We start from the raw sequence: 27,107 nt of genomic DNA, 5'->3' as shown, positions 1-27,107 counted from the left end.
CCCACCCCCATCTTCCACGGAAAGCAGAGACTTTTTACAGAGAAAGAATACAAAATGCTTCCAAGATGTGCGCCAGCTGCTTTTCATTAAGTTTGATGAAACGACTCCAGCGCGCATCTAAAAACTCATTGCTGCATTTCTTGATTTTCCACATTAAACGAGTCAGGAGGGGTTCTCAACCTGCATGAGTGGCACAAGAAAGCTGCAATACTTCTCCTACTTGTCATTATACATGTGTTGAAATTATTCTAACATAACCCAACATCAGTTTCTAACATGCACTCTCTTTCCTGAGAAGACACGGCCCGTGCATGTTGGACCTCCTCCGCAGTCAGCAGCTTTCTTGTTTATTTCAGTGGATCCAGGTCCCCTGCGGACCCCTTTTAAGGAAGCATGCATATCTGGATTTTGTGTAAACTTTCGGCCGGTGCGCGTTCTCGTCTCGTCTAACTTATCGTTCTCAAGACAAAGCGCGTGAACTCCTCCTCCTCCTTCTCATCCTCCTCCCTCGCCGTGCGCTCCGGTCCTCCTCTGCGCGCTCTGGGTCTCGCCTCGGACAAATTGCGTCGGAGCGCTGGATCGCCGAAAGTTTGCCGAATCGGTGTAGAGGAAGCCAAACGGGCTCGGGGCAAGGAGTGGTTCGGTGTTTGCCTTTCTGGGGATCGGGGTGTTGTATTTGTAAGAATCTGGTTGTTTTTTTTGTTTTGTTTTTTGCGGTTCAACCATGGAGACTCTCCGAGGTCTCCTTGCGCTGCTGTGCGCTGTCATGGCTGGAGCGCAAACGCAGGATGTATTAGTCAAGTTTAAGGGTAAGTTTGCCTGAAAATATGTTGCACCTTTCAAGAATGTGCTCCAGTTTTTTTTCTCTCTTTTTTTTCTTGCATTATGTTGCTTGTAAAGTGGTCTTTGTGTTTGAATGTCATACACTGAAGAGATGTTCGCTGCTAGAGCCAGTCCAGATGTTCGTTGTCTTTGGGTTACGTACTTCCAGAGGTCTTAGACGCCTTGAGAATGCATCAACAACTGATGTGAGATCAGAGGGTGACTGTAGCTTAGCACAGCCTGAGCAGGGCCTGGTCCCTGGGTAGTAAGCATTGAGTGTGATGCAGACTAACATCTACCAGTTCTGTAGGGGCAAGAACCAAAGCAGGTGATGGTAGGTGCTATAGTACAGGTGTTTATACAAACAGCCATGTTATGGGTCAGGCCTGCACCTGTCATAAACTTGTATAGAGATCAGGTCAGATCACACCCAGTGTGACGCACCCTGTGGTGCTCCAAGCAGCATCATGTTGGCCTCCAGAGCTGCGGCAGTGATACCTGTGCTGACATCACCTGACTTTATGAATGGATGGTTGATCATCAATGCATTTTAAATGTACACATATATCACTTTGAAGGAGCCATTTAGCAGTTTTATGGTTGTTCAATGGATGATGTTTACTGACAGCTATCTTTTGTTTGTTTGTTTGTTTGTTTGTTTGTTTGTTTGTTTTGTGAGCAGATTGTCCGGCCGACCTGTTCTTTGTGCTGGATACATCTGAGAGTGTCGCCCTCAGACAGAAAATTCCAGACTATTATATTGACCAGATCAAAACATTCACCAACCAATTCATAGACGAACTCAGGGACTAGTAAGACTTGCACACACACACACACACACACACACACACACACACACACACACACACACACACACACACTTTACTAACAACGATGGAAAGATACTCTATTACAAATAATAGTCTTGCATTTAAAATCTTCCTTAAAGAGTAACTCAGCACCCCCAGTGGTTTAACACTTCACCTTGCTGCAGTGATGCACAGGTGTACTCTGGGACACTGTGACATCACTGTTGGGTGGTGGTACATGTGCGATACAGCACACTTCTTACCACCCCCAACAACTGTTTTCAGGCTGCTGTTAAGTTGCTCTTTAAGTGAAAGTATTTTCAGCAAAATGTTGACAGTGAATGTATCAAATGTGTCAGCGTCATGATATTGTGACACATTAGTATTATATGGTTTGAACTGCTTATATAATGTTGGTTAGTGTAGTCTGTAGCTACAAATAGGTCATAACTCAACCTGTTTGACACATTTACAGAAGTTTAAAGTAGAAGAAACATGGAAGTTCTAAGTATGGTGACATCAAAACTGTACTTAAGTGCAGTACTTACTTAGTTACATTCTACAACTGCCTGGCTGTACCACCTTGCATATTAAAGGTGCACTATGTAGTTTTGGGGGAAGACATTTTAAGATTTTCCCTGACTGCTTTTTTATGCCGATACAAACTAAATGATAAAACTATCTTTGTTTCATGACTTAATAAACAAACTGACCCCAAAGGACGACACAATTTCATACTGTTTTACTTTAAAACAGTTTATATGTGGCGGACCCTGCCACCTTTCTAGCTTCCAACAGTGTTCTGGGGACCTTATTTTCCCTTGAGAACAGCTTGTTTATTCACTTATGGGAAAACAAATATTTTTGAGTTTGTATTATGACCTCATTAATATTGTTAATATTAAAATTCCAAGTTTGAATTTCTTCTCCAAAACGACATAGTGCCCCTTTAATGTTGTGTTGTCTTGATGGTTGCTGTTACTCTACTTAGCACCTCTATTTATGCAGCAACCACGATTGTGACCGCACCCTGACGTGGAACTCAGGAGCGCTGCACTACAGTGACGAAGTCATCCTTGTGCGACAGCTGAGTGACCTGGCCACTCAACGCGAGGCCCTGAAGAGTGACATCAAAGGCATCAAGTACATCGGCAAGGGCACATATACTGACTGTGCCATTAAGCAGGGTCTAGCTGAGCTGCTCTCTGGGTAATTATCACACACACGCACACACACACACACACACACACACACACACACACACACATACACCTGATCAGATTAAGTATAGAAAGAGTGACTTGATTTCACGGTGTGTGTTTGTGTGTCTGCATACATACAGGGGCTCCCGCTACGTCGAGAACAAGTACATCGTTGTAGTGACTGATGGCCATCCTATCACTGGTTACAAAGAGCCATGTGGAGGCGTGCAGGAGGCTGCCAACGAAGCCAGGCAACACGGAGTCAAAGTGTTCGCTGTGGCCATCTCACCTGACCAGGAGGTACAAAACACACACACACACGTTTGCACACTAGACCGGTGAGGACCCTCAGTGGGGTAAAATATATTCCCTAGCCCCTAACCCAAACTTTTATCATAACTAAATACAAAACCCCAAACCATATCCCGGTATTAAAAGAATAAAGGTTAAAGGCCCTTAGAACCTTTTACTCAATCAGCTTCTTACTATTAGTCATAGGATCCTACATGACAGCACTATTTTCTGCCAAAATTCCTACAGTTGACACTATTTTTCATGAGAAATTTCTGTATTTGTTTTTTTCTTCTTTGCTTGTAACACTGGTTTAAGAGGTGATGTCACAATTGTCTGTGGACCAGTCAGCAACAAATTTAACAACACTTGAATCACAGTCTGATAAAATCTTATTTATTTATTATTTATGTTTACTAGAGAAGTATTTGAGATTAGCTTTAAGAGTTTTTCATTATATCTGAATACAGTAATTGCATACCCATTTGTACATTGATAGGGTTGTTGGTCTCTAGCTGTGGAATTATAGCCTCTTAGTGAGACTGAAGCTTGAGAGATTGGAAACAGAATCCCAAGTTTTTGTGTCCAGTGCACAGGTTAGGAACACAAAGAATGACTTCCCCACTAAAGGTAACACCTCTCAGCTAAAATACCTGCTTGATTTAGCAAACTCAGACTTCTGATCCCTAATATTAGCTACAGCTGGAATCTGGAATGCATTTTTTCACACTGACACTGTGAACTGAGCCTTGTTACCATGCTGTACTAGAAACAGAAAACTAAGAAAACTCCACTAAGTTAAGTGAAACGTAAGTAAAATGAAGAGAAGTGAAGTTAAGAGAATTTAAATTAAATGGAAGTGCAGTTAAGAGAAGAGAAGTGAATTCACTTCAAGTGCAGTGAAATGAAGTGAACTAAAGTAAAGCCAAATTAAGTCCAGTGAAGAAAAGTAACGTACACTAAAGTAATGAAATGAGGGGAAGTAAAGTGCAGTAAAGGAATATAAAATCAAGTAAATTAAAGTAAAGAGTAGAGAGTTATAAAGAGAAGTTAAGAAACTTTGTGTAAAGTGAAGTGAAGTGAAGTAATGAAATGTCCAAAGTCGTCATTACTCTTGAGATCTAAAACTCAAACTAAAGCATGTGTCATCAGGAGACAACTTTCTGCAGGATGAACAGTATTTTAAAACATGTATTGTCAGGTGTTTGTGTGGATTTCTGCCAATAAATAAGAGTCATTTATCACACTGTATGAACTTTGTGGCTCAATGACTGAAGTCGATGTATTGTACTGACGTACTGAGCCTCATGTGGGAATAAATGAGGGTGTTCTTGATGGAGGCTCTATGGAGATCTTACTATATAATCAGTTTCTAAAATATGAAAGACTAATGACAACCTTGGCATAAGCTAATAGGGACCTCACCAGAGAGTGTATTGTACTGTAGGTCCTTCTCTCAGGCATGTGATGGTGATGATGTTTGTATTTGGTGTCTCACCAGGAAGCCAGACTGCAGCTCATTGCCACAGACCAGCACTACAGACAGAACTTCACTGCTGCTGACGATTTCAGATCCACCCAGACGGGAACCATTGAAACCATCATTAATATAATCGTAAGTCTTCTCTCCTCTCCTCTCCTCTCCTCTCCTCTCCTCTCCTCCTGTACGGAATTAAATATTTGGATTTTGAACTAACATCTGTTTTCTTTCCATCTTTTCAGAAAAACGAGACGAGGGATACGGTACGTCTCCATAAGAAATCTTTGAAAGGACATTGCTCTTTTTCTATTTGTTTGCTTACTGCATTTACATTGGAATGAGTAGGTACTTTGTAATAGTGTATATATTGTAACTGTATTACAAATCCAAAAGATTAGATTTGCTCTCATTTAGACCAACATGGCCTCAAAATGTTTTTATATCGTATGTTTATCGTGATCTTTTTAATTCTTGCTAACTTAAAGTGAAGTAAAGTAACTCAAAGTTCATTAACATGAAGAGAAGTAACTTAAAGAACAGTAAAAGTAACTTAAATTACAATAACGTAAAGAGAAGTAACTTAAAGTGAAGTAAAGTGAATTGAAAAGAATAGAAGTGAAGTGAACTTACTTAAAGTGAAGTGAAGTAACTTAAAGTGAATTGAAGTAACTTAAAGTAAAGGAAAGTGAAATTAAGTAAAGTGAAATGAAACGAAACAAGGGGTAGTGAAGTAACTTAAAGTACAGTGAAGTGAAGTAACTTAAAGTGAATTGAAGTAACTTAAAGTGAAGGAAAATTAAATTAAGTAAAGTGAAGTGAAATGAAACAAGGGGAAGTGAAGTAACTTAAAGTAAATTTTAGTGAAGGAACTTAAAGTGAAGTAACTTAAAGTACAGTGAAGTGAAGTAACTTAAAGTGAAGTGAAGTGAAGTAACTTAAAGTGAATTGAAGAACGTTAAAGTGAAGTGAAGTAACTTAAGGCGAAGTGAAGTAACGTAAAGTGAAGTGAAGCAACTTAAAGTGAATTGAAGAAAGTTAAAGTGAAGTGAAGTAAAGTTAAGTAAAAAGAAGGAAAGTGAAGTAACTTAAAGGGCAGTGAAATTAAATAAAGTAACTTAAAGTGAATTGAAGTAATTTAAAGTACAGTGAAGTGAAATTAAGTAAAGTAAGGTGAAGTGAAATGAGGGAAAGTGAAGTAACTTAAAGTACAGTTACGTGAAGTAACCTAAAGTACAGTTAAGTGAAGTAACTTAAAGTACAGTTAAGCGAAGTAACTAAAAGTGTTTAATTCTTCCTGAATTGTCTTAACTGAGATATTTATGACCATTTTTAACTGAAACATCCCCACAGTAGAATTGTTATTGAGACAAACTGTCATATCTTTTTTATTTAGAGGAATATATCTTACTAGAATGTAGTCAGGATGTTTAGAGAGTGTGTTTTGTTGTTTTTTTAACCTCTTGTTAGTCTGAGCTGCTGGCTTAGTCTTCTTACCGTTGGTCTCCACTGCCATGTAGACTCAGCTAAACTCTCTCACTCTCAGGAAACAAGGAGGGGTCAGGCTGGGCAGCTACAGGAAGTTGATATGAAGACATGAATGCCAACTGAGATTGCAGTGATATTCATGATCTTGCCTACTTTTGTATTACCTAAAGAATTACTGCAGTTATATCTTAAATATTGGACATGTGTCCCAGCCCTGCTGTTACCTGACAGTCTAACATGGGGTTTTTAAATTCAGTTGACACCAACTAACATTATTATTGAAGTATTTTACATGGGATCAGTCCAGAATACATAGGGTCATACCATGTTTCTAAACTTAAACTAAAACAATGCTTTAATGCTTTGTTCATAATCTCTTTTCTGTTCTTTTTTCCCCAGTGTTGCTCTTACGACTGCCATGTAAGTAAACCATTTATTATTTTTCTGTCACCACAAAGTCTTTGTCAACCTCATGTTTTAAACAATTATTTGACTGTTTGTGCTTTATTTTTTGTTTGTCTGCAGGCTCCAGGAGGGCCTAAAGGACCAGATGGAGACTCTGGCAATAAGGTGTGATGATATAATATGAAAACATTTGTCAGAAAACCGTGCAGCCAAATGCACAAATGTACACAACTTTCTACATCTTTTTTTTGTGCCTCTCTGCAGGGAGAATCAGGCAGACCAGGGATGCCAGGAGAAAAAGGAGATATCGGTGACGTGGTAGGTCACTTCCGTCATCATCCTGCACCGCCACCACCAACACCGTTGGAAATCGCATATGAACACGCATGCAATCGTGACATCTCTTTGGATTGATGGAGGCTTGATGGAGGTGTCATCCAGGTGATCTAATATTTCTCTCTGTGTTACAGGGTAGCGTTGGAGATCCTGGTCCTCCTGGTTACAGTGGAATGAAGGTAGAGTGCACTTAACTAAACATAAGTGATGTTCTTCATACTGGAACTAAACTAGACTCAAAGTTACAAGAGAGATTTTTGGATGTGAATGAGTGGTTTTTAAAGAGATTTCGCAGTAGCAGCATTGATGCAGTAATAAAGGATACAACACAATCACATTGATTAATGTTTAATCAATTAATGTTGTCATTAAGAATCTTTTAAGATCTCCAACAAAAAGTTGTATCAGCCACTGACCAGTTTTGTTTGACCCAGAAACAGACTGACGTAAGCAATTTGCAAATGTGAGGAAGTATTTATCGTTTTTCATGTTTTTTATGATGACGCCTTCTCATTCATCACTTCACTGCTTGTGATGATGATCGTTCTGATGTGTGTGTTTCTGTTTCCAGGGAGACCGTGGCGGCAGAGGAGAAAAGGTAGGATCAGAAGTGCAAATATAAAAAGTACACTTAAACAAGATTCAGCATTTGCTGTATAACTTATCTGCATGACCGACTCATGCTGTGTGTTTTCTCTGCAGGGTGATAGAGGACACAAAGGCTATAAGGTGAGTTCACCAAACATTTGTGTTCAGAGGGATGTCCTATCCATGATTGCTCTGAAAGCTAATGTGCTTAATTCACTCACTCGTTCTATCCTCTTTATCTTCTCAGGGAGACAAAGGTCAAAGGGGAAGGGATGGAGTCGATGGACGCAAGGTGAGTTTCAGACCCAAACATCCGAACAACACAGCTCTGGCTATCTGTCTGTTATATTGCTGAGTTCATCAAGTTGTTTGAAGACACGTCTCTCTGGTTTTCTTCATTAGGGTGACTCTGGTTACGCTGGACTTCCCGGCTGTAAAGGATCTCCCGGACCAGACGTGAGTTGTTTCTCTCAATCTTAGAATAATCCCACTGCAATGGTTCTGCATCATCTGGAGGTGCACTCACATGAACCTCACACATTTTAGACAGTCTATCTATCTATCTATCTATCTATCTATCTATCTATCTATCTATCTATCTATTCTGGTGTCTTAAACTGTCTTTTACAGACACACACACACTCAGATAGGCCACTTCCGTTTGTGCCTGAGGCTCAGCCACATTGTTTACAGATCAGCCATTAGCCACAGTTGCATGTTTAGGAACGTTGCTGTCGGCGCTGCACTGATCAACATCACGCCCTCAGTCTGGATCCATGGGGGCAGGCAGACCGAGGCCCTTGGCTCTAAATCACTGATTCGTTTACATTCTCCGCTGTCAGACTGTTTAAATGAAGCCATATAGTCATACTATAAACAAACACACACGCACACACACACACTCATACCTATGCACAGTGTCCTCCAAGACTGAGCTTTGCGGCTTCAGCTGCTTTTGATCATACACTAAAACTGTGTCTGTGTTTTCTGCTTCCAGGGCCAGCAGGGAGATGGTGGACCAAAGGGAGACCCAGGTCCTTATGGAGTGAAAGGAGCAAAAGTATGAAAAAAATATACTCGGGCAAGTGAAGATTTCAGATAACCTTTCCTTGGTCTGTAATGAGATGTCGTGTGCCTATTTCAGGGAGATCCTGGAAGAGACGGTGAACCGGGAAGGCCCGGAAACAACGGCCAACTGGGACCTCAGGTGAATCAAAGAGATTGAAAGACGGATGACAAAACACAGATCTGTGCTAAGTGTATGTCACGAAACAGGAAATAGGACACATGTCTAAATATTTGTGTTGTGACAGGGTGAACGTGGCCCTCCTGGAAACAACGGGGACAAAGGAGAGCGCGGTGATGATGTAAGTGACGAAGCTGCCGACATCGCCAAAGTGATCTACTTTGTGATCTTTAACGGCTTGTCTCATATCCTTCTGTCCTGTGTGTTTCAGGGCTTACCGGGACCGGATGGAGGTCGCGGCGACAGAGTAAGTGGAATTAATATTACGTGAGAGCGTTTGTGTGTGACAGCTGCCAAAATATGTGTTAACATTTGCAAAATCCCTTGTAGGGCGCAGTTGGAGAGAAGGGCGAGCAAGGTTCCCGTGGAAACAGAGGTCCAAGAGGAGAGCCAGTAAGTGATGAATCTGATAAGGATGAGGAGGAGGGAGGGAGGGAGGAAGAGGAGCTGGCTGATTTCAGCGCTTCCGCCGTAGAAATTCATGGGAAATGCAGTTTGGCTTATTGAGTCAACTGCAACCACACTGACCTTAATGGAACTTCTACTGTATTTAAATCATCCCCATGCGCTCCTACTGTTCTAACTTTGTTTAAAACTTGGCTCTGTCTGCTGTACTTGTCTATTGTCTCTAGGTTGCTTTTATACATTTGTTCTTTTTCCTTGCCAGGGGGAGCCAGGACCCCGTGGAGAACAGGGGAGGGAGGGCTCAGCTGGCCCCAACGGAGACCCTGTAAGACGCACTCAAATATAATCACACACTTACACAGACACACACACACACACACAGGAGCAGTAGTACATACAGTACAACTGTTCCTTAGCCTGTTGCGGAGTTTCAGGAGGCGGCACAAGGACGAACCACCCACTTCTCTCTCTGGCAGCATCCTTTTTTCCAGAGGACTTGTGCCAGAGTGCGCTTGCACGTGTGAGAATCCATACTCCATGTTGAGTGGTGGGGTATATTGTGCAGAGGTTTGAACAGAGGCGAAGTTGGCTGCAGCCCCAGAGCGCTGCCCACTCCCGCATGCTCCGTCTCCCCTCACTCGTTCTCAGTTTTTACTCCTCCCGGGAACATCGACACTCACTCTTTCCCCTCTGACTCAGTTCTTCTCTCCGTCCGCTCCAGCCAAAGCCTCAGTATGGTTTTCTTAATAAGGCACCAGGCAGTGTAATAATAATAATACGTTACAAGCGTTAGTTGTGGTAACCTCCGTGATGTCAGAACTTTGAATGGTTCTTTTGTGCTGCCTGAGCTGAATGAATAGTAACTGAAGTGAAGAGTACAGAAAACATGGAATAACTGACTTGTTAGACCTACCTCATACACTGAGGGAAAAAACTGTATCCTCACACGCAGTAATGTTCTCAACATCATAAAACACTTTGTATCTACAGTATGCTGTATTACATGTGTACATCTTTTTTTCTCAACTTTAACTTGAAATTAAGATTTTGGCAAATATTGTTATCTTCTGTCTAACCTAGAGTTACAATTTCCACTCTGTGCATTCAGCGCACAGATTGATTTAGCCTAGCTTAGCACACACTGGAAACAGGGGAGACATCCATTAATGCAACTAGTGCTTTGTTCCATTTCAGTCATCGCTGACTTCATGACTTCATTATGAGGACAGGACTGCATTCAGCAGCTGGACCCAGCTGTTGTTCGCCAGGAAATGGTGCAAATCCAAAAGCTAATTCCTTCTATAAACTACAATGCCGTGTTTTCTATATCTACAAATGATGTGTCAAATGCACAATAAATCAGACAGCTTTAGAGATTTGGAAGGATTATTTTTTCACATTTGTCCGAGCTAACGTTTTAACATATGCCTGGTTTTTCATGCGTCCAGTCTTTAAGCCAAGCTAGGTTTAAATGTCTAAGTCTCTCTTGATCTGATTCCAGACAAGTGTTTCTCCTTAGATGTTGGAGAGTTGCGTAAACATATTCAATATTCACTGTGGTGACACTTCAGCTTCAAAACAGGCTACCGGGAGGCTACACCGCACGATGCCAGCAGCAGATCTGGACATTGCTCTCCGGAAATTTAACTCACTGAATTGACTCATAGTGACATTCTGCGATCTTATTCTGATAGTGGCCATTTTGAATCTACCCAGCCTGTGACACAGCAGAAATGATTTCCAATACACCAATAAAAAAGAGTTGCGTCAATGCATAATGCAGAAACTTCACACTGTTGAGTTATCAAATCAACTAGTAACGCATGCTTCATTTTAATAATTATATTAATATTAACAATGTTAATAAAATCAATAAAAACTTTTTAATTTGTCTTTAGAGTCCCGTAGCACGGGCTGAAAAAAAAAGTTTTGGGGGAATTCCAGAGGTTTAACTTCTGACATTGCTGCAGTGATGTAGAAATGTACTCTCAGACACTGTGACGTCACTGTTGGGTGTGGTTTCCGGTCTGTTGGACCTCTGGTGAGATCCTAGGCTGAGATTTTTTCATCCAAGCTTCTGTTTCGCTAAGCCATCAAATTTTAACAGTTTGCTGATGTCAAAGACTCATGGGAGCTGTAGTGTAGAGTGTAAACTGAATGAAAATAGCCTGAATGTTAGGTGGGTTGGTTGGTGTCAAAGGTTTTTTGCCAGTTTTTTTTTTTTTTTTTCTTCAGCTGAGGTTGTTTTATGTGACCGTTTCTGCTGAAGTGTTTTAACAGTGTCTCATTAACGGTGGTGTTGTTTTCCAGGGCGAGAATGGCAGGGCTGGGGCACCTGGCTACAGAGGAGATGAAGGCCCCCCTGGACCAGAAGTGAGTCACTGGACACACATATACATATATACATCAACTCACATATGCATACATAAGGGCCTGAAAACCCTTTTACTGTTACTGACAGGATCCTACTAGAAAACACAATTCCTTTAAATGAATAAGTGTTTTTGTCTGACCTTGTCCCACGTGTTTCACGTGGGCAAAGCTCAGTTGGAAAATCGTTTTCATGAGCTTCCATGCACCAATCAGGATTAAGCAACATTTAAATGAGAATTTGATTACTGTCTGGTCATTACTGTTTGGTTTCTGTAAATCAAACCAGTGTGGGGGTGTGGTTTTATTTTTCTTTCTAGTTTTTTATCGTCTTATTTAGTCATGAATGTTTTTTGTAGAAGAAATTCAAACTCAGAATTTTAATATTTACAATATTAATGAGGTAATAATACAAACTCAGAACTTTTTTTCCATTACTGAATAAACAAGCTGTTTTCAGAGGAAAATAAGGTCCCAGAACACTGTTTGAAGCTAGGAAAGGTGGCCGGGTCCACCACATATAAAAAAAGTAAAGCAGTATGAAATGAGTTTGTTTAGGCATAAAAAGTCAGCCAGTGAAGATATTTCTCTTCTGATTAGAACTACTTCCCCAAAAGTGACATAGTGCACCTTTAATTTTTGAGAGGACTTTTAAAAACAAGGTTTTTCTGTGTTGGACTCAAAGGAAATAAAAGGGAAAAATATGAAGGATTGGTGCATATTTCATCATAAACATTAATTGTTGTTGAGACATACTACATACTAAGATTTTAAAGCCTCAAGCTTAAGAGCTCCAACTGTAACAGCGCTCCAAAAATCCATAAAAATGTGCAGTTTTCTGTATCGACCATAATCAACAAGCTGTTCTAATCATCAGTCATTTCCTATTAGAACTATTACCAACCATTACTTCAGACCTTAAAAAAAAACTAGACATTCATAATCACACAGTTGAGGCAAGCAGCTTGTAATAACCTGTAACAGATTGTAGTAACTGCTTGTTATGTAACAGTTAAAAGACGTGTTCATACACACACACACACGCACAATGAGATCCAAATGTTTTTCACCAAACATTATGCCCTGTCACATTTCATATGTTTCTAATCTCATCATTTCTTTCAACTCCCAGGGACCCAAAGGACCACGAGGAATCAAGGGAGCTCCGGGAGACAGAGGCCCAATGGGGGAGAGGGTAAGTGTGTGAGGGAGAGAGAGAGGAGAGACAGATGTGTGCCATCCATCATATTCCCTGGTTTGTTGGTGTGTGTGTGTGTGTGTGTGTGTGTGTGTGTGTGTGTGTGTGTGTGTGTGTATGCAGATAGATCTGTAATTGTTTCTTTTTCTGAATTTCAGGGAGGAGATGGTGCCCCAGGAAATGGTACTTCAGGTTGTCATGGTTTCCAGGTATGAGTTAACACCAGTTAATTAATGTACACATCGTGGTGGCTCCATGTAAATTTGTATACTCTGAACATTTATGTCTTTTTTTAGGGTTATCCTGGGCCCCGCGGAGACCCTGGTGAGCCTGTAAGTGTTCTTTCAAAGTTCTGTTTGAACTTTTCTTTTTACATTTACACATCAACACTGAATATGAGTATCTATGTTTGAAGTTCACTGCAGACAATGTAAAATCAATTGTCATGCCCATATGCCCTCTTGACCTCTTACATTTGCTGCGTGACCTTCAGGGCGGCAAGGGAACCCCTGGACCCAAAGGAGATGACGGAGAACCCGGAGATCCAGGCCCCGATGTGAGTCTGCCTCAGACTTGTCTCCTTTTTGGAGAAGGTCCTCGTTCTTGATCTCATTTTATCTTTCCTCTAGCCTCTCTTGGCAGAACTCTGACAGGATGTGACTCACATGTGTCGATTTATGGGAACATTTACATATTTCTTTTTTATTGCTCTCTTTTAACACATAATAGTATATAATGATACATCTCTTCTCCTAATTTCTGTCTTTCATTTTGTTTTTCTGTGTTACCCCCCTCGCATACTTTACTTCCCTTATTTTTCTCAGTCCATTGCTCTCACACTCTCCTTCTGTTCTGCAGCTGGAAATGCTTTCTTAAGCAGATCTGAACACTTTTTATGTGTGTGTGTGTATGTGCGCGTGTCTTTGGGGAAGAGGGCTCTGAGCTGCTGCAGCTGTGTATATGTCGTTGTCAAGGATACCAGGAAATGAACAGAAACGATGAAGGGACAGCATTACTCTTTTGGCGTATGCGTGAGTGAGTGTGCATGTGTGCCAATGGTGCATGTGTGTGATCACCCGTGTCCATATAGCGTGCCAGTATTAACACTTTAACCCCTGGTTCAACTTGGTCGTGTTTACATTGAAATTATCGCATTTCCAAGGTCTGTGTTTCACGACATAAACATTTCTGCACATGTTTGTACTTTTCTCGCATCCGAACATCAGTGAAACCTGACCTCGGTCTCGCAGTGAGCAGTCTCACTTTGTAAGCTTCAGATTTACAGTGTCGGATCAGTTTACCACTAATCAAGACTTTGTGTTACTGTAGCATAGGGAGGGATTAGATACAGAAGTGTAATTTAGCCAGTAACCCCATTGTTTACCTTCTCCATTTTTTGCTTGTCATGAGTAGTAACAGCAACATGCAGGAAACATCTCATAAAGTCTGTAACTGGTTCTACAGCTGTAATAAAGGACCATAATCCTCAGCTTTATAACATAGTGTCAAATCACTCTGACTCTAAACATGTATGATGTCATGATTCAGCTCAGAGGAAACAGTCTTGGATCCTTCACAAAAACTTCTCAGTGGCTCCATTGACTTTTTTTAGACACATTCTCTTACTGAAATAGAAACACTCGATGTGTATGCCTTAAAGGTCATATTGACAACATTTTTATGTAGACGAATCATTTTTAAAAGTCATGTAAAAGTCCTAGCGTTATTGAGGTAAATGTAAGCAAGTGTTAGTGATGTTAGCCAGCTAGCGTTAGCGATATTAATGTTAGCTAGCACTTGCAACGTTAGCTAGCGCTTGCGACGTTAGCTATCTAGCGTGATAGATGTTGGCTGCAACAAACTGTCAACTGCTTGAGGGGGCTGATAATTCAAACCACAGCAGTGTTTACGTGTGATGTTTATGCAATGGTAGCTAAAACATACAAAATCACCCATATGGTCCTCTAACCGGCTCCACTTTTTCGTCCTCCTGCAATGTACTTTTATTGCAATATACTCTATGTTGCTTTGTTAGCAGTGTCTTTATTGTAGGAAATTTGCTTAGTCATTTTCTTGCCGAGAGTTAGTTGAGAAGATTGATACCACCATCATATTGTAGATATGCAGCTACGGCCAGCAACAGGCTAGTTTACGGGTGCATTCATAAATTCAAAATTAACATCATGGCTGTCACAAGGCATCATACAAGAGGCTTAAAATTATCATATTCAATATCCATATTTTGCGATCATGATTGTGTCAGAAAAATGAATTAAAAGAAGACAGCGCAGACCGACTACCAACGTAATTATTGTACATTATGGCATTTTTGGTATTATTGATTGTGCATCGTACAGACAGCAAAATTATCAAGTAGTGTATGACTGTATGTATTAATGAACCAGTCAACACTCAGGAAAATGGAGGGAAAAAAACTTTCCTATCAATATGTAGACTACTATTATACAAATGTAGCGCCTCTTGTGCAGGGGCTTGTCAACAGGGCTGGCATATAGTTCCTGCTAGATCCTGCACAGTGGACCTCTAACAGACAGATACGAGAGTGATAGCAATCTGATTATTTAACTCTCAGCAAGAAAGTGAATAAGCGCTTATCCCAAAATATTGATCGCCTCAAACAACAATATCATCAATCTTCCCTCTGCTGCCGTCCCATCAGTCAGTCCTTTATTAAAATACATAATAAGATGCCATATTTAGTCTATTTTGTCTTTTATAAAAGAGCCATTCACCAGTTTCTTTTTTCTCTTTTTAATAGGCTGTTTCTCTGAACAATCACTTGTTTGTTCCCACATGTTTTACATTCGGGCGCTCACTGTTTTGGACAGGACAGCGGAAGAAACATTTTCCACTTTAACTCAAAATCATGAGACATCAGACTGGCTAACAATGTTGTCGCCACTGGCTTCACTGTGATTTTTGACCAACTGGATTTCAAATGTAAATTGTAGGAATGTTTTCACACTGCACAGGCATGCACTCTTTGTTGTTGCCTGCACTTTCTCTGGCCAGAGGGGACAGGAGGTTACAGACCGGGTTGTGTCAGGGAAGATAAAGTTGGAGACTGACTTTTTGACTTTTTACACCTCTTTAACTTTTGGCTAACACACTTTGGAATGATAATATACACATATCCAACAAGGTTTGACACACAGTCACATCTGGCTGTGTCGTCAAGTATGACGCCATAAAATCAAGGTCAGGATGTGTGCGTGATTGTGTGGATGATATGGTCCATGTTCTTTACATCAGAGTGTTTGAAGTTGAGAATGCAGTAATTGGATCTGTGTGTGTGTGTGTGTGTGTGTGTGTGTGTGTGTGTGTGTGTGTGTGTGTGTTCTCATTCAAGACTAACTTTGCATGTGTGTGTATGTGTGCATTTGTGTGTGTGTGTGTTAAAAGCCAGGTGGTTGACATTACCTTCTCTCTCTCTCCGTCTCGTTCTCCTTCTTATCTGTCCACTGTAGGTACATGGTTGTATCGCAGCAGTGTAGTTCAGCTTGTCAAAGTCGGCTTCCAACTTACATCAAAGAGCAAAAACTTTTATTTGGATGATTTGTGACTTTACAGTACCAGCCTGCCCTCTTGCTGCTGTAAAAACATCTATCGGCATCTTATTTGTCTTTTTTTATGTCTATCTCTTTTTTTTTAAGAATACAAGCAGCTCTTTCTTTTAAAAAAAGAAAAAAATAGACTTTTTTTTAAATGGTTTGATATTGCACATGAGTCAATACAATACGTACTTTTAAACAGCCTCTGCTTTTGATTCCGCAACATGTGTTTTGCCGTTTTGAAAGCTGTCTCTGGAGCATAACTTTAGTCTGCCTGGCATCTTCTCCCAATGTGCAAATATGCATTAATTTGTAATTCTCTGCAGCTGTCTGCAGTCTTCCTCAGACCAGAATGCAGATATTTCTTTGCAGTGTGTGTATTAGTAGTCTGTGGGAACATGAAACTTACAGATGGGACAATTTTCCTAAATTGATTTACTGTGTAACCTTGTTATTCTCCACACTTCTACCGTCAGGGTCATAATTTTCATATCAATCAGCAGCAGGTCAGAGTGCAGCAGCTGCAGGGACTTTGGCTGCTCTCTCCACGCCAGCTCATACTTGAAATTATTTTTGAGACTTTTCTCAGACTGACTGCATCATTTGAAACTGTTTTGATATACTGACTCCATTTCTAAAGTGTGATAAATAAAGATAAAATGAAAGAAGAAATTAAATACAGAAGAAATGGAATAAAGGAAGAAGCAAGGACATAAAGAAGGAAAGGAGGAAATTAGAAAGGAATGGGAAATAATATAGAAGGCAAGAAGAGAGTGATAACATGAACTTTTCATGTTCAATCAAAACATTTTGATCTACAAAGTCACTTGGTAACTACAATCACTAGATAAATTACATCTTCAATTTCACTCTAAAATGTAGTGTATATTTGTATAAAGTCTCCAATGCAATCGGATGATAGAAATACTAAAGTACCAATACTTAAAATTTGTACACAGCACAGTACCCTATTGTTGTCTTTGTAGTGACTCTTTGCTACTCTTAAAAAGCCACTGAGGTGCTGCTGTTGTGAGATTTATTAGACACACGCTTGAATTTCCAAAAAATTTACTAAATTTACAAAATATATTGCTATTATGATATAAATTGTATATACTTTGATAGAAAAATGTAACTATATCATACAGCCCTAGTTAACACACTGTAATCTTAACACTTCCTATCATTTTCTTTGGGGTATCCCAAGGCTGTATATTAGGACCCTTACTTTTCTCACTGCAAATGCTCCTATTTGGTAGCCTAGCATCGCCAGACCCAATTCGCAAATGGTATTAATCTGAAACCTTTCCAAGTGCAGTTATCAACCGGCACAGACCAAAATTCCTCTAGACACAACTGCATAGACTTACAACCAATTAGAGCAACAAAACCTGTGCTGTGGTGCTTAGCCACACATGCAAGTTAGGGCGGTGCTTGCTCCGTTGTCAAGCAAAATAAATGGCAGCCTTTTCAGAAACTTTCTTGAATTACAGCAACTAAAACATGTTCCCTAAAATATCTGAGACACAAAAAAGGCACCACAGTAACATAATCTTGATTCATTTTTAACCAGCACTGCCTAGTTTTGACAGTTTGATCTGACTGTTATGAGCCTGGCAGACCTTAAAGCTGATCGGCCTGTCACAAACCAGTACACAGAAAAATCTGTCTGAATGGGGGGCTGGGTAGAGGGTTGGTAACATCCTCCATGAATTTCAAGTGAATATCTGTTTTTATGCTGATGACACTCAGATGTATATTACTATCTCATCAGAGTCTGTTTTTCCAGTTGAGCTTTGTTGCGGTGTCACCTGTTATACCAATTTAGTTTTCACTTCAGAAATAAATTGCTGCTTCATACTTACAGTGCAACACTCTTTGTGGATTAGCGTTGCCTTATTTGGCAGAAGTCCCCAGTATTTATATTCATTTATGTTCGGATCACAGATTTTGTTTGCCCAAAGATAAATAAGCAAGCAATCTGTAAGGAGCAGCAAGTTTTCCTACCATTCTTCACTTCTATGGAATAAACTACCATGCTTAATAACAGAAAACATTATATTCCTTTTCTTCATGTTCACTGTTTTTACACACCTGGAAGACTCAAACAAATCAAATACATTTTATGTTTTTAATTATATTTGTCAATCCAGTATTTAAAATTTCAATTTTAAGCACCAAGCCATATTTAATTGAAAGGACTAACCAAACCCAATCAAGTTGCATTACAGATTACTAATGGCTAACATTGTATGTAATGACAGTGGAAAGATTTTAGCTGAAACAGCACATGCACATAACATACGGTCGCATGAAGTTTCGTAAATTCGTAAAACGCACCTACAGGACACAAAGCTGTCAACTTGTCATGAAAATTATTACACATCACTGCCAGACAGTGATTGATGTTTACAGCACTACATGTTGAACATGGATACTATATAAAACATTGTAATTGTATGTTTAACTATAACATGTGTTTCCATCCTGTAGTTTGAAAGAATACATCTATAGAAACTCTATACAGGTCTGTACAGGTTTGGGCCTCTCTCTTATTCTCCATTATTTCTCTTTTTTCACAGAACAAGGAACTGGGGCCTCCAGGACATAAAGGAGCCAAAGGTCACAGAGGACCCGAGGGCAGACCGGTAAGAATACCATGGAGCCATGGCATGAGCAGTGGGTTTGTCTGCATGTGTATGCAAGTTTAAACACTGAAGGGACTGCTGTCCATACATGCATAGCAGACCCCCACCTCCAAACCTCTAACCTAATCTTGCATTCAAACATAGTTTTGGGGTCGTTTGACCTTTTTTTCGTAAAATATCTTCTGTGGAAAGTGGCCCTGGTTTTGAGTAATGTTGAATTTAATATTAGTCTGTCTTAGTTCAACTGAAATTCCCATTTTAATTGACAAATTTGCCACAGATTTTACCCCTCAGCGCATAAATGTATAATTGGAGGCCTGAGTCAAGCAATAAGCTGTACCAGGCTTTGGCTTCACAGGAACTACTTGATATTAGAACCAATTCATCATTGGTTTTGGATTTGTTGACACTAAATCGATAGAAATATAGTATATCTATCACCAGACATTTGATAAATTGGGCCAACAAGAACAAAGTGAACATCCAGTGCTGTGCCCACCTGTGGGCAGAAGTTGCTACTGATCCCATAGACATCCAGTAACTGAGTTAAAGTTACAACACTCAACAAAACACCAAACCGCATGTTAAGACTTAAAAAATGGCATCATTTAGTTTGGTTCGCACTTTGTAGGAAAGATAGGGTAATTTCCTTTCACAAACTGGCAGCTAAAAGTTTGTGGTACTGTATCATGTGAAGAGATGAACAAAGATCGGATCTAAAAATAACACTGTGCATGAAGACATGTTCTCAAACTCTACCCTTTTACACTTTCCTTACTTTCTGTCTCTCCTCCTCCTCTTCCTCCCTTTCCTCCTCTCCTCTGGCCTGTGTCTCTGCCGCATACTTCAGTATAAAAAGTTTGCGTCATGTGTTTTCGAGACAGTTCCTCTCGTCTGCAATTAACAGTTCTCTCTCTCTCTCTCTCTTTCTCTCTCTCGCGCGCATGTGTGTGCGTTTTCCTGTGTGCACACATGCAAGCTACGCTGGCGTCTTTGTAGCAGAGAAGAATGCTCTTAAACTGATTTTAATGTCTGTTAAAACAAAACAGATGGTTTTCCTGCAGCCGAGCGAAAAAACAAAACGCTGTGGCAACGAACTTTTGGAAGATTCACATGTTGTTGCAGAAAGATAGCAGTGCACACAAATGTGTGGGTGTGGATGTGGGTTGAGTGACTGAGGGATTCTGGTTTGCAGTCAAAGAAGTCGTGGTTTTCCAAAGAATCACCACATTTTTTAGTTTTTTGTTTTTTTTCCCCAGTTAAAATGAAAAGTCATCCAGCTCTAGCTCATCTTGGACTCAGAGCAGATCAGCTTTTGCCTGGCCAGTTTTTATTTAAACAGATAAACACACCTATCAGGGCGATGAATCGCTCATCCTCTAATCTTCTCTTCTCGCTCATTCTCCCTTTCTCTTCAGGGACCTCCTGGGCCTCCTGGACCACACGGAACTGATGTGAGTATAAAATAAAATTCAATCAGTCCATTTAATCTGGACCCTCGCCCTCTTTTTCAGTACAGGACACCACGGCTAAACACCACAGTTTTAATTCCCCTTTGAGGCTGCACTGGTTCTGACTCAGAAACTGATACTGTATGTTCAGTCCAAAGCCGCACATCCAATTTCCTGAACACAAAAACCTGTAGCCTTTCACCGACCAGACCTCTAAGTGAAAATATTGCCATTTTCATGTTTTCTTTCTCATGTTGGAGCAGCTTGAAACCGTCTGTGGCCTGGTTGTGTGTTGTGTTTGAGAGTTATGTAATGAGATTTAACTGTGCGTTGCCGTACTGTAACATGTCCTCCACTTCTCTCTTCAGGAATGTGAAATTTTAGATATCATCATGAAGCTCTGCTGTAAGTTCCACACTAAACTTACACACTTAAACGCATACTCACAAAAATGAAGCCACATGTGCTCTGTATTAAACCCTCTGCCCTTTTCAACTCAGTGCCTGATTAGCCAATCATGTCATCGAGACCTGAGCTATGTGAGGGTTGATTAACGTTATTTGTGTTTTTTTACTTCACCTTTTTCATCTCCTCCTGATCACCTCACAGCTTGTTGTGGTAAGTTTGTACTAAATCTGAAACACGGTCATAATTTTCTCTTGTTCTATGGCTGTCATGAGCGTTTGTGATTTTGTTCATGTGTGTGTTTCGTGTGTCTCCAGAGTGTAAGTGTGCACCTGTGGACCTGGCATTCATCGTGGACAGCTCGGAGAGTATTGGTTCCACAAACTTCGCTCTTGCCAAAGACTTTATCATCACAGTCATAGACAGACTGGCCAAAGACCAGAAAGTCAAGGTAAAGTCCTCTGAATTCATCCTTAGTTTTGACGTTGAATACTAGATTTCATATTCATCTCTGGCTCTGCAGGATAACCCACATTTAACCTCTGTGGTTTGTGTTGTTTACTCAAAATGATACCAAAATGTTGCGAAAAAACTGTTTTCAGAGCTGTTAGGAAATGCTCAAAAATAGAAAGTGTGAATGAAAGATATTGTCTCCGGTTTTGGAACTTGCTTTCATGTTTCTCCAATGACTCTCCTCTTTTCAGTTTGGATATAATTAGTCAGGATGGGTGGGACGCAGAAATGTTGACAGAGGAAAACATATCCTCGTAGACACAACATACACAGACCAAAACACACGGTCACTATGCGATGCTTTTCTTTCCAGTTTGCAGCTAATGAGTCCAGGGTGAGTGTCGTCCAGTACAGTGGACCTCAAGCCCAAGAGGTTGTCCAACTGGGAGGCAACATCGTCGGGCTCACCAACTTTAAACAGTGAGTTCACATGCATGAAACCTGAGACCTGCCTTGCTTTTCCCCTGGCTTGCTCTTTGACTGTGTACTGTAATAGTCATTCAGTAATGACTCAGTATCACCGCTGCTGCAGAGGTTTGTGAGTACATCCCTCCCCCAAATCTCAACTTTTCATCAGTCACACTGTATTTGGAAGGAAGTCTGCACTGTTTCAGAAAAGCAATAAGCTCATAATCCTCTCCAAGAACAAACTGTACAATTGCTAATTTAATAACTCAATATTGTTGTTTCCTGTTTGCTGTCTTATTGAGGGTGAGGAGATGAATTACGATATCATCCCAAAAGAAATGGCCCAACATGATCAGCCTAGCTTGCAAAAAAAGACAGCGAGCAAGTAGATACCTTTAGCTCAATCAAACGTGATCGCCAGAGTTGTTTATTTACACATTTGTTTATTTATGTTTATGCTAAACAAAAAATGCCACTAAAGGATAGTCTCACATTTGTGAATATTCCCTTTCTCTACTAGAGTGACATGATAAGAAAATCATGTCATCGAACAAAACAGCTAGCCTGACTCTCTCAGATAGCATCTTATTTGTTCAATCTGTGCACAAACAGAAATGTTAAAACAAAATTGTATTTTCCGTTATGTGTATGGACGGATTTAAGAAATGAGCTCTGGAGGTACTTTTACTTTGCTTCGAAAAGAGCCAAGCTAGCTGTTTCCCTGTTTTTGCTATGCTAGGCTAATCACCTCCCAGCTCTAGCCCTGTATGTTGCACGGGAGACACGGGAAATGTATTAAACTACTTATCTTACTCTTGGGAAGGAAGCAAATACACATTTACTGTATAAATGTTGTGCCATGTCTTTGAGGAGCTTTTTGTGAAGCAAAATTCTGAATATGCCTTCTTCTCAATGGGCGAGCAAACAACAGAGTGAAGTAAGAGTTTTGAAACTGTATGCATATTTTATATATTTTGACAAAGGCATCTGTGCTTAGAAAGGCTAAAACACAAGATAGGCTACAAAAAATAAGTATCCTCTCATTTCATTCTTGGCAGAGCAGCAAATAATTGTTGTTCAATTGTTTTTTTTTTAATTGTTTTTTTAATATAATTAATTTTCTTTATCTATAACAGATTTTCATGTCCTCAATTTCTGTGTTTGTGTGTGTGTACAGGGCAGTGAGAGACATGCGCTGGCTGGCTGAGGCCACGTACACAGGCGAGGCTCTTGATTACGCTCTGAAAACCACAATCCAGCGTATGCAGAAAGAGAACCGAGTTGTTCTCGTTCTCACCGATGGACGTTCAGATATTATCAGGGACAAGGTTCCCCTCGACGTCCTCTGCGGCAACAACCTCCAGGTCAGTGCAATACAGTACAATACACCTCATTAACCACACTCACAGGCCTTTAACTGAAATACGAAAAGTAGCTGCTTATCTCAAACCTCTTTCCCTAACCCTAACCCTGTCTCCAGGTGGTTGGCCTGGGAGTGAAGGACTACTCAGGCCGTCAGCCCAACCAGGAACAGCTGCAAAACATTGTCTGTGGTAATGACCCCAAACCAGGTATCCCCATTGTCCTGGATAACTATGCTGCGCTGCTGGAAGACGCCTTCTTACAGAATCTCACAGCCACAATCTGTCAAAGTAAATATACACACCTAATTGGACATTTCCATCAATTGAATATATTGTATCTCCAAATAAACTGACTTAACCCTTGTTGTTCTCTCACCCAGAGAAGAGGTGCCCAGACTACAAATGTCCCAGTAAGTCTGCTTTCACATTCTGTCCAAATTAGTTTGAAGTTCATTGAAATTACAATAATGCAACTGCTCAGATACAACACAGACCTAGGATGCACAGTAAATGAGAGTTGAAATAAAACATGAAACTACCAACAATTTAAACGGTAAAATGTGCAAATTAATTGAAAATGTGTTGAAGCTATTTGACTGTCTTGCACATTGCTTTCTTGTGTGGAAACAGCTATTGATCTTTGACCTGTGTGTGTGTGTGTGTGTGTGTGTGTTACAGTCTCTTTCACCGAAAGCGCCGATATTTTGGTGATGATGGACAGCTCGGCCAGTGTGGGCCAGAAGAACTTCGAGACAAGCAAGACCTTTGTCCGTCGATTGGCCGAGCGTTTCTTCGCTGCAGAGAAATCGAGGGGTGCAACCGTCAGAGTGGGTATGGGTCAGTACAGCCGAAACGCCCGCATCGAGCAGGCGCCAACTACCAATCTGACCGTGCTGTCCCATCAAGTTGAAGAGGCAGTCTTCCAGAATGATGGCACTAATGTGTCTAGGGCCTTGGAAGTTGCCGTTAGGGCTTTACGTGGCCGTGGGGACGCGGCAGGAGGCAAAAAGAAGCTGGTGTTGTTTTCTGACGGCAGGTCTCAGGCAGTCACCCCGGATGTGCTGGAGCAGCGCGCTCGCGAGGTGGCAGATGCTGGGGTGGAGATCTTTGTCATTGCTGTTGGCAGCCAAGTGAATGAGGCCAACCTACGCACCCTGGTGAGCAGGGGCAGGCCGACTGACGTCAACTTCGCCCAGCGTCACCTGTTCCATGTGTCAGACTACTCCTCTCTGCTCCGCGGGGTCTTCCACCAAACCGTCTCCCGCAGGGTGTCCCTGCCCTGAATGCAGGGCCCTGAACAACAGGACCAACACGCTTAGATTTTTAGTCCCATTATGAATATTCAGTCTCACGCATTTACAATACACTGTGTTCGAGTTCTGTAAAAAAAAAAATAAACACAAAAAAAAACTAATGTCACCAAAGGACAGATGATTGTGTGGCAGACAAGTGGAAATGTCTTCATGAGATTCAGAGGCTTTTTTACCCTGAGTTAGGCCTCAAAGGCACACCATCTCAGGCCGTGTACAATTTCCACCTCCTATGCTGGGACCATTAGACTATAACCCAAGTGATGGTGCTAACCTAAACTATTAACAACCAGGAGGCACTGCTGCCTTGTAGGCACAGTTCAGGGTAAAAAAGTCCCTTGTAAAAAGGAATTGCTTTGGTCCTGGAGAGCCGTCAGTGATTGCCACAACTAAAGTACATTTCTAGCTTTTAAATGCATTGTGCTGATTTCTACTCAGGTATTTTACATCCCTGCATCATTTTCAGCTAGTCTGGACCCATGCTCTGACTTACGTCATCTAACTAGCACGGGTTGATAATGGCTCATCAAGGCTACACTCTCCTTCCTCTCTAGGACCAGAGCTCCTGCCTTTTGAAGGATTTGTGTTAAGGGTTCAATGTGGACTCGTTTTTTTAAGCTCTTACCACTCTTTCAAGTAGTGTCGGATTCATGAAGTCAAAATTTTACATAACCTTTAATGATTTTTTGACCTGGAAGGCTGGCACGTTTGGCCGATCAACTTCATTTTAAGTTTTGAAAAAGTCAGTTGCAAAGGCCAAGGCATAATCCCAACTTGGTGAAAACTCTCATCCGACATCACTTGAAAGCTCTTTTAGATCACCAAACACATACAAGGAAAGCAGGACATGACACCCAGCACTTCAACCTGGTACTAATAGGGACACATCTGGACTCAACGTGTGTGATTCTGTCCGTGTGTGTATCTGTATGTGTGTCTGTGTAAGCACCTCTGTGTGTACATCAATTACATGTTCATGTGTGTGGGGTGATTTTTCATGTGTAGCCTTGAGCGATCGTTCCACAAACAGTTGTGCTGGGGTCACTGGTTCAGATGACCGAATGACTGAAACCTGTTCTTTATTTTCTGTGCAGAGAGAGAGACGCCTCTCTCAAACACACACACACACACACACACACACACACACACACACACACACACCTTTTTACTTCATCAGTGAAGAGGGAAAACATCTGTCATGGTTGAAGGCTGGAAAAGTGACCTAATGGGACTCATGCTGTGAGCTCCTCACACCTAAACTCAGACAGAAAAAGACACACACACCTTCTACATTCCTTCAACTGTAACTTCCACACCTTCAGTTTTGTAGTCAGCAGTGACCCAGAGTCACTGTACTGTTGTTATCTGTGGTGCTATTAGACTTAGTGTATCAGCCTCTACCCATGTTGTTAAAGAAGATATTTTTACCTGAGGATACAAAACCTCAGTAGTGTTGTAAAAGCTCCTTCAATAAAGGTTGCTACACCAAAGTGTTTCCGCTCACTTTTGTCCAAACACACACCGACTATACAAAGCCACTATACAAATTTGTGTTTTCATATGTTCATGTATAGATGTACCTCTAAAGAGCCTCCTTTGCCATAGATTCATTCTCTGTGAAATTTAAACTCTGGATGATTGCCCATGACTCTTACCTCGTGACCTCTTACCACTTAGCCAGTGTGTAATTTGTAGATTTCTAACACGGAGAATGGCACAAACCCTAAGACTTAACACTTACCCTAACCCCATTGGTGGACTCAAGATGTTTGAGGGGCTGGGGCAAAAAAATGAAGAAAAAGGGCACCAAATGTATGCAGTGGGGCACCAGCGCACAAAAAGTGTTGATATAGTTATAGTGAAGAGAGGTCACTTCACCACGTTTTGTCCACTGCAAGGGCAACAAAGTGTACAGGGCACTTCATCGTGTTTTATCTACTATAGGGGCATCCAAGAAGGCACTTGGGGGGGGGGGGGGGTCGGACTATATCTGTAAAAACTATATCTGTAGTCATGTCTCACCCAACATATTTTGGTAAGGGGGTGGTTTGCTCTTGGGTGTATTTTTAGCCGCACAGACACTACTGAATGAACATTGAAATATTATAAGAATATTATAAGAATACTTCAGGCAGCAGTGTGTCTCTATGGTCCTCTCACACTTTTTGACTACTTGGTACTAACTCTATAGAGTATAGATACAATACAGCATATAATTGAGTCTAATGGAGAATATTATAGATCCAAGATGAAACAGGCAGAAGGACGGGAATGAGAGAAAAAGGGCGCAATCACAAATTCATCTGTTATTTCAGCACCACTGAAAATGCCATGGATTTATCATTACTGATATTCAGAGCCGTGGTCCGGACAATAGACTCTTACTTGTACAAACCTCGGTCAGATAAAGGACCAATGAGTCAGACTGACTACACAAACATAATCATCTCAACAGTCCCTCTGCTCCTGCACTCTCTCTGATAGAGGGGGATGGAGACTGGTCATTTTGCTCACAGGGGGATGAGATCCCCTCTCATATCGCCTTCTGATTTAAGAGCCTTATAGTGATATGGGGCTGGGGATCACAACCCTCTAAAACTCCCCTGACTTCTGATCTAGCACCATAATCAAGTTAAAATTCTATTTTTTCCAGTACTTTGCTTTATGACTGCACTTTGTATTTAGTGGTAATAAGCAAACGTAAGCATGCTTACACACTGAACTAAGATGGCGAAACAGCATGAACAGAACTGTATCTCCTGAACATCAGTCTTTTAGCATTATTATTGTGAGCATGTA

At 40.9% G+C, this 27,107-nt stretch overlaps 1 protein-coding gene across 1 annotated transcript; it reads left to right on the top strand.

Moving 5' to 3' along the window:
* Positions 1-512: 512 nt before the first annotated feature.
* On the top strand, positions 513-25,798 carry col6a1 (collagen, type VI, alpha 1). Its single transcript, XM_084368891.1, has 35 exons — positions 513-809; positions 1,505-1,634; positions 2,640-2,840; positions 2,974-3,133; positions 4,626-4,739; positions 4,847-4,867; positions 6,489-6,509; positions 6,615-6,659; positions 6,759-6,812; positions 6,965-7,009; positions 7,402-7,428; positions 7,533-7,559; positions 7,666-7,710; positions 7,821-7,874; positions 8,416-8,478; positions 8,563-8,625; positions 8,732-8,785; positions 8,876-8,911; positions 8,995-9,057; positions 9,332-9,394; positions 11,380-11,442; positions 12,572-12,634; positions 12,796-12,846; positions 12,934-12,969; positions 13,131-13,193; positions 18,792-18,857; positions 20,276-20,311; positions 20,677-20,713; positions 20,918-20,926; positions 21,031-21,164; positions 21,540-21,646; positions 22,812-22,998; positions 23,115-23,286; positions 23,379-23,408; positions 23,677-25,798. Exons 1-35 carry the CDS (start codon positions 725-727, stop codon positions 24,279-24,281), a joined length of 3,030 nt encoding a protein of 1,009 aa, XP_084225017.1. The 5' UTR covers positions 513-724; the 3' UTR covers positions 24,282-25,798.
* Positions 25,799-27,107: the final 1,309 nt, after the last annotated feature.

The sequence above is a fragment of the Pagrus pagrus genome (genome assembly GCF_965226575.1).
Source record: "Pagrus pagrus genome assembly, chromosome: 12".
In the NCBI taxonomy this organism is placed as follows: domain Eukaryota; kingdom Metazoa; phylum Chordata; class Actinopteri; order Spariformes; family Sparidae; genus Pagrus; species Pagrus pagrus.
This window is presented reverse-complemented; position numbering and strand designations above follow the sequence as displayed.

Coding starts and splice junctions, on each gene's coding strand:
- col6a1 (XM_084368891.1), top strand. CDS start 725: ATGGAGACTCTCCGAGGTCTCCTTGCGCTGCTGTGCGCTGTCATGGCT. Junction 7,560..7,665: donor GAGGACACAAAGGCTATAAG/GTGAGTTCACCA, acceptor TTATCTTCTCAG/GGAGACAAAGGTCAAAGGGG. Junction 8,479..8,562: donor ATGGAGTGAAAGGAGCAAAA/GTATGAAAAAAA, acceptor TGCCTATTTCAG/GGAGATCCTGGAAGAGACGG.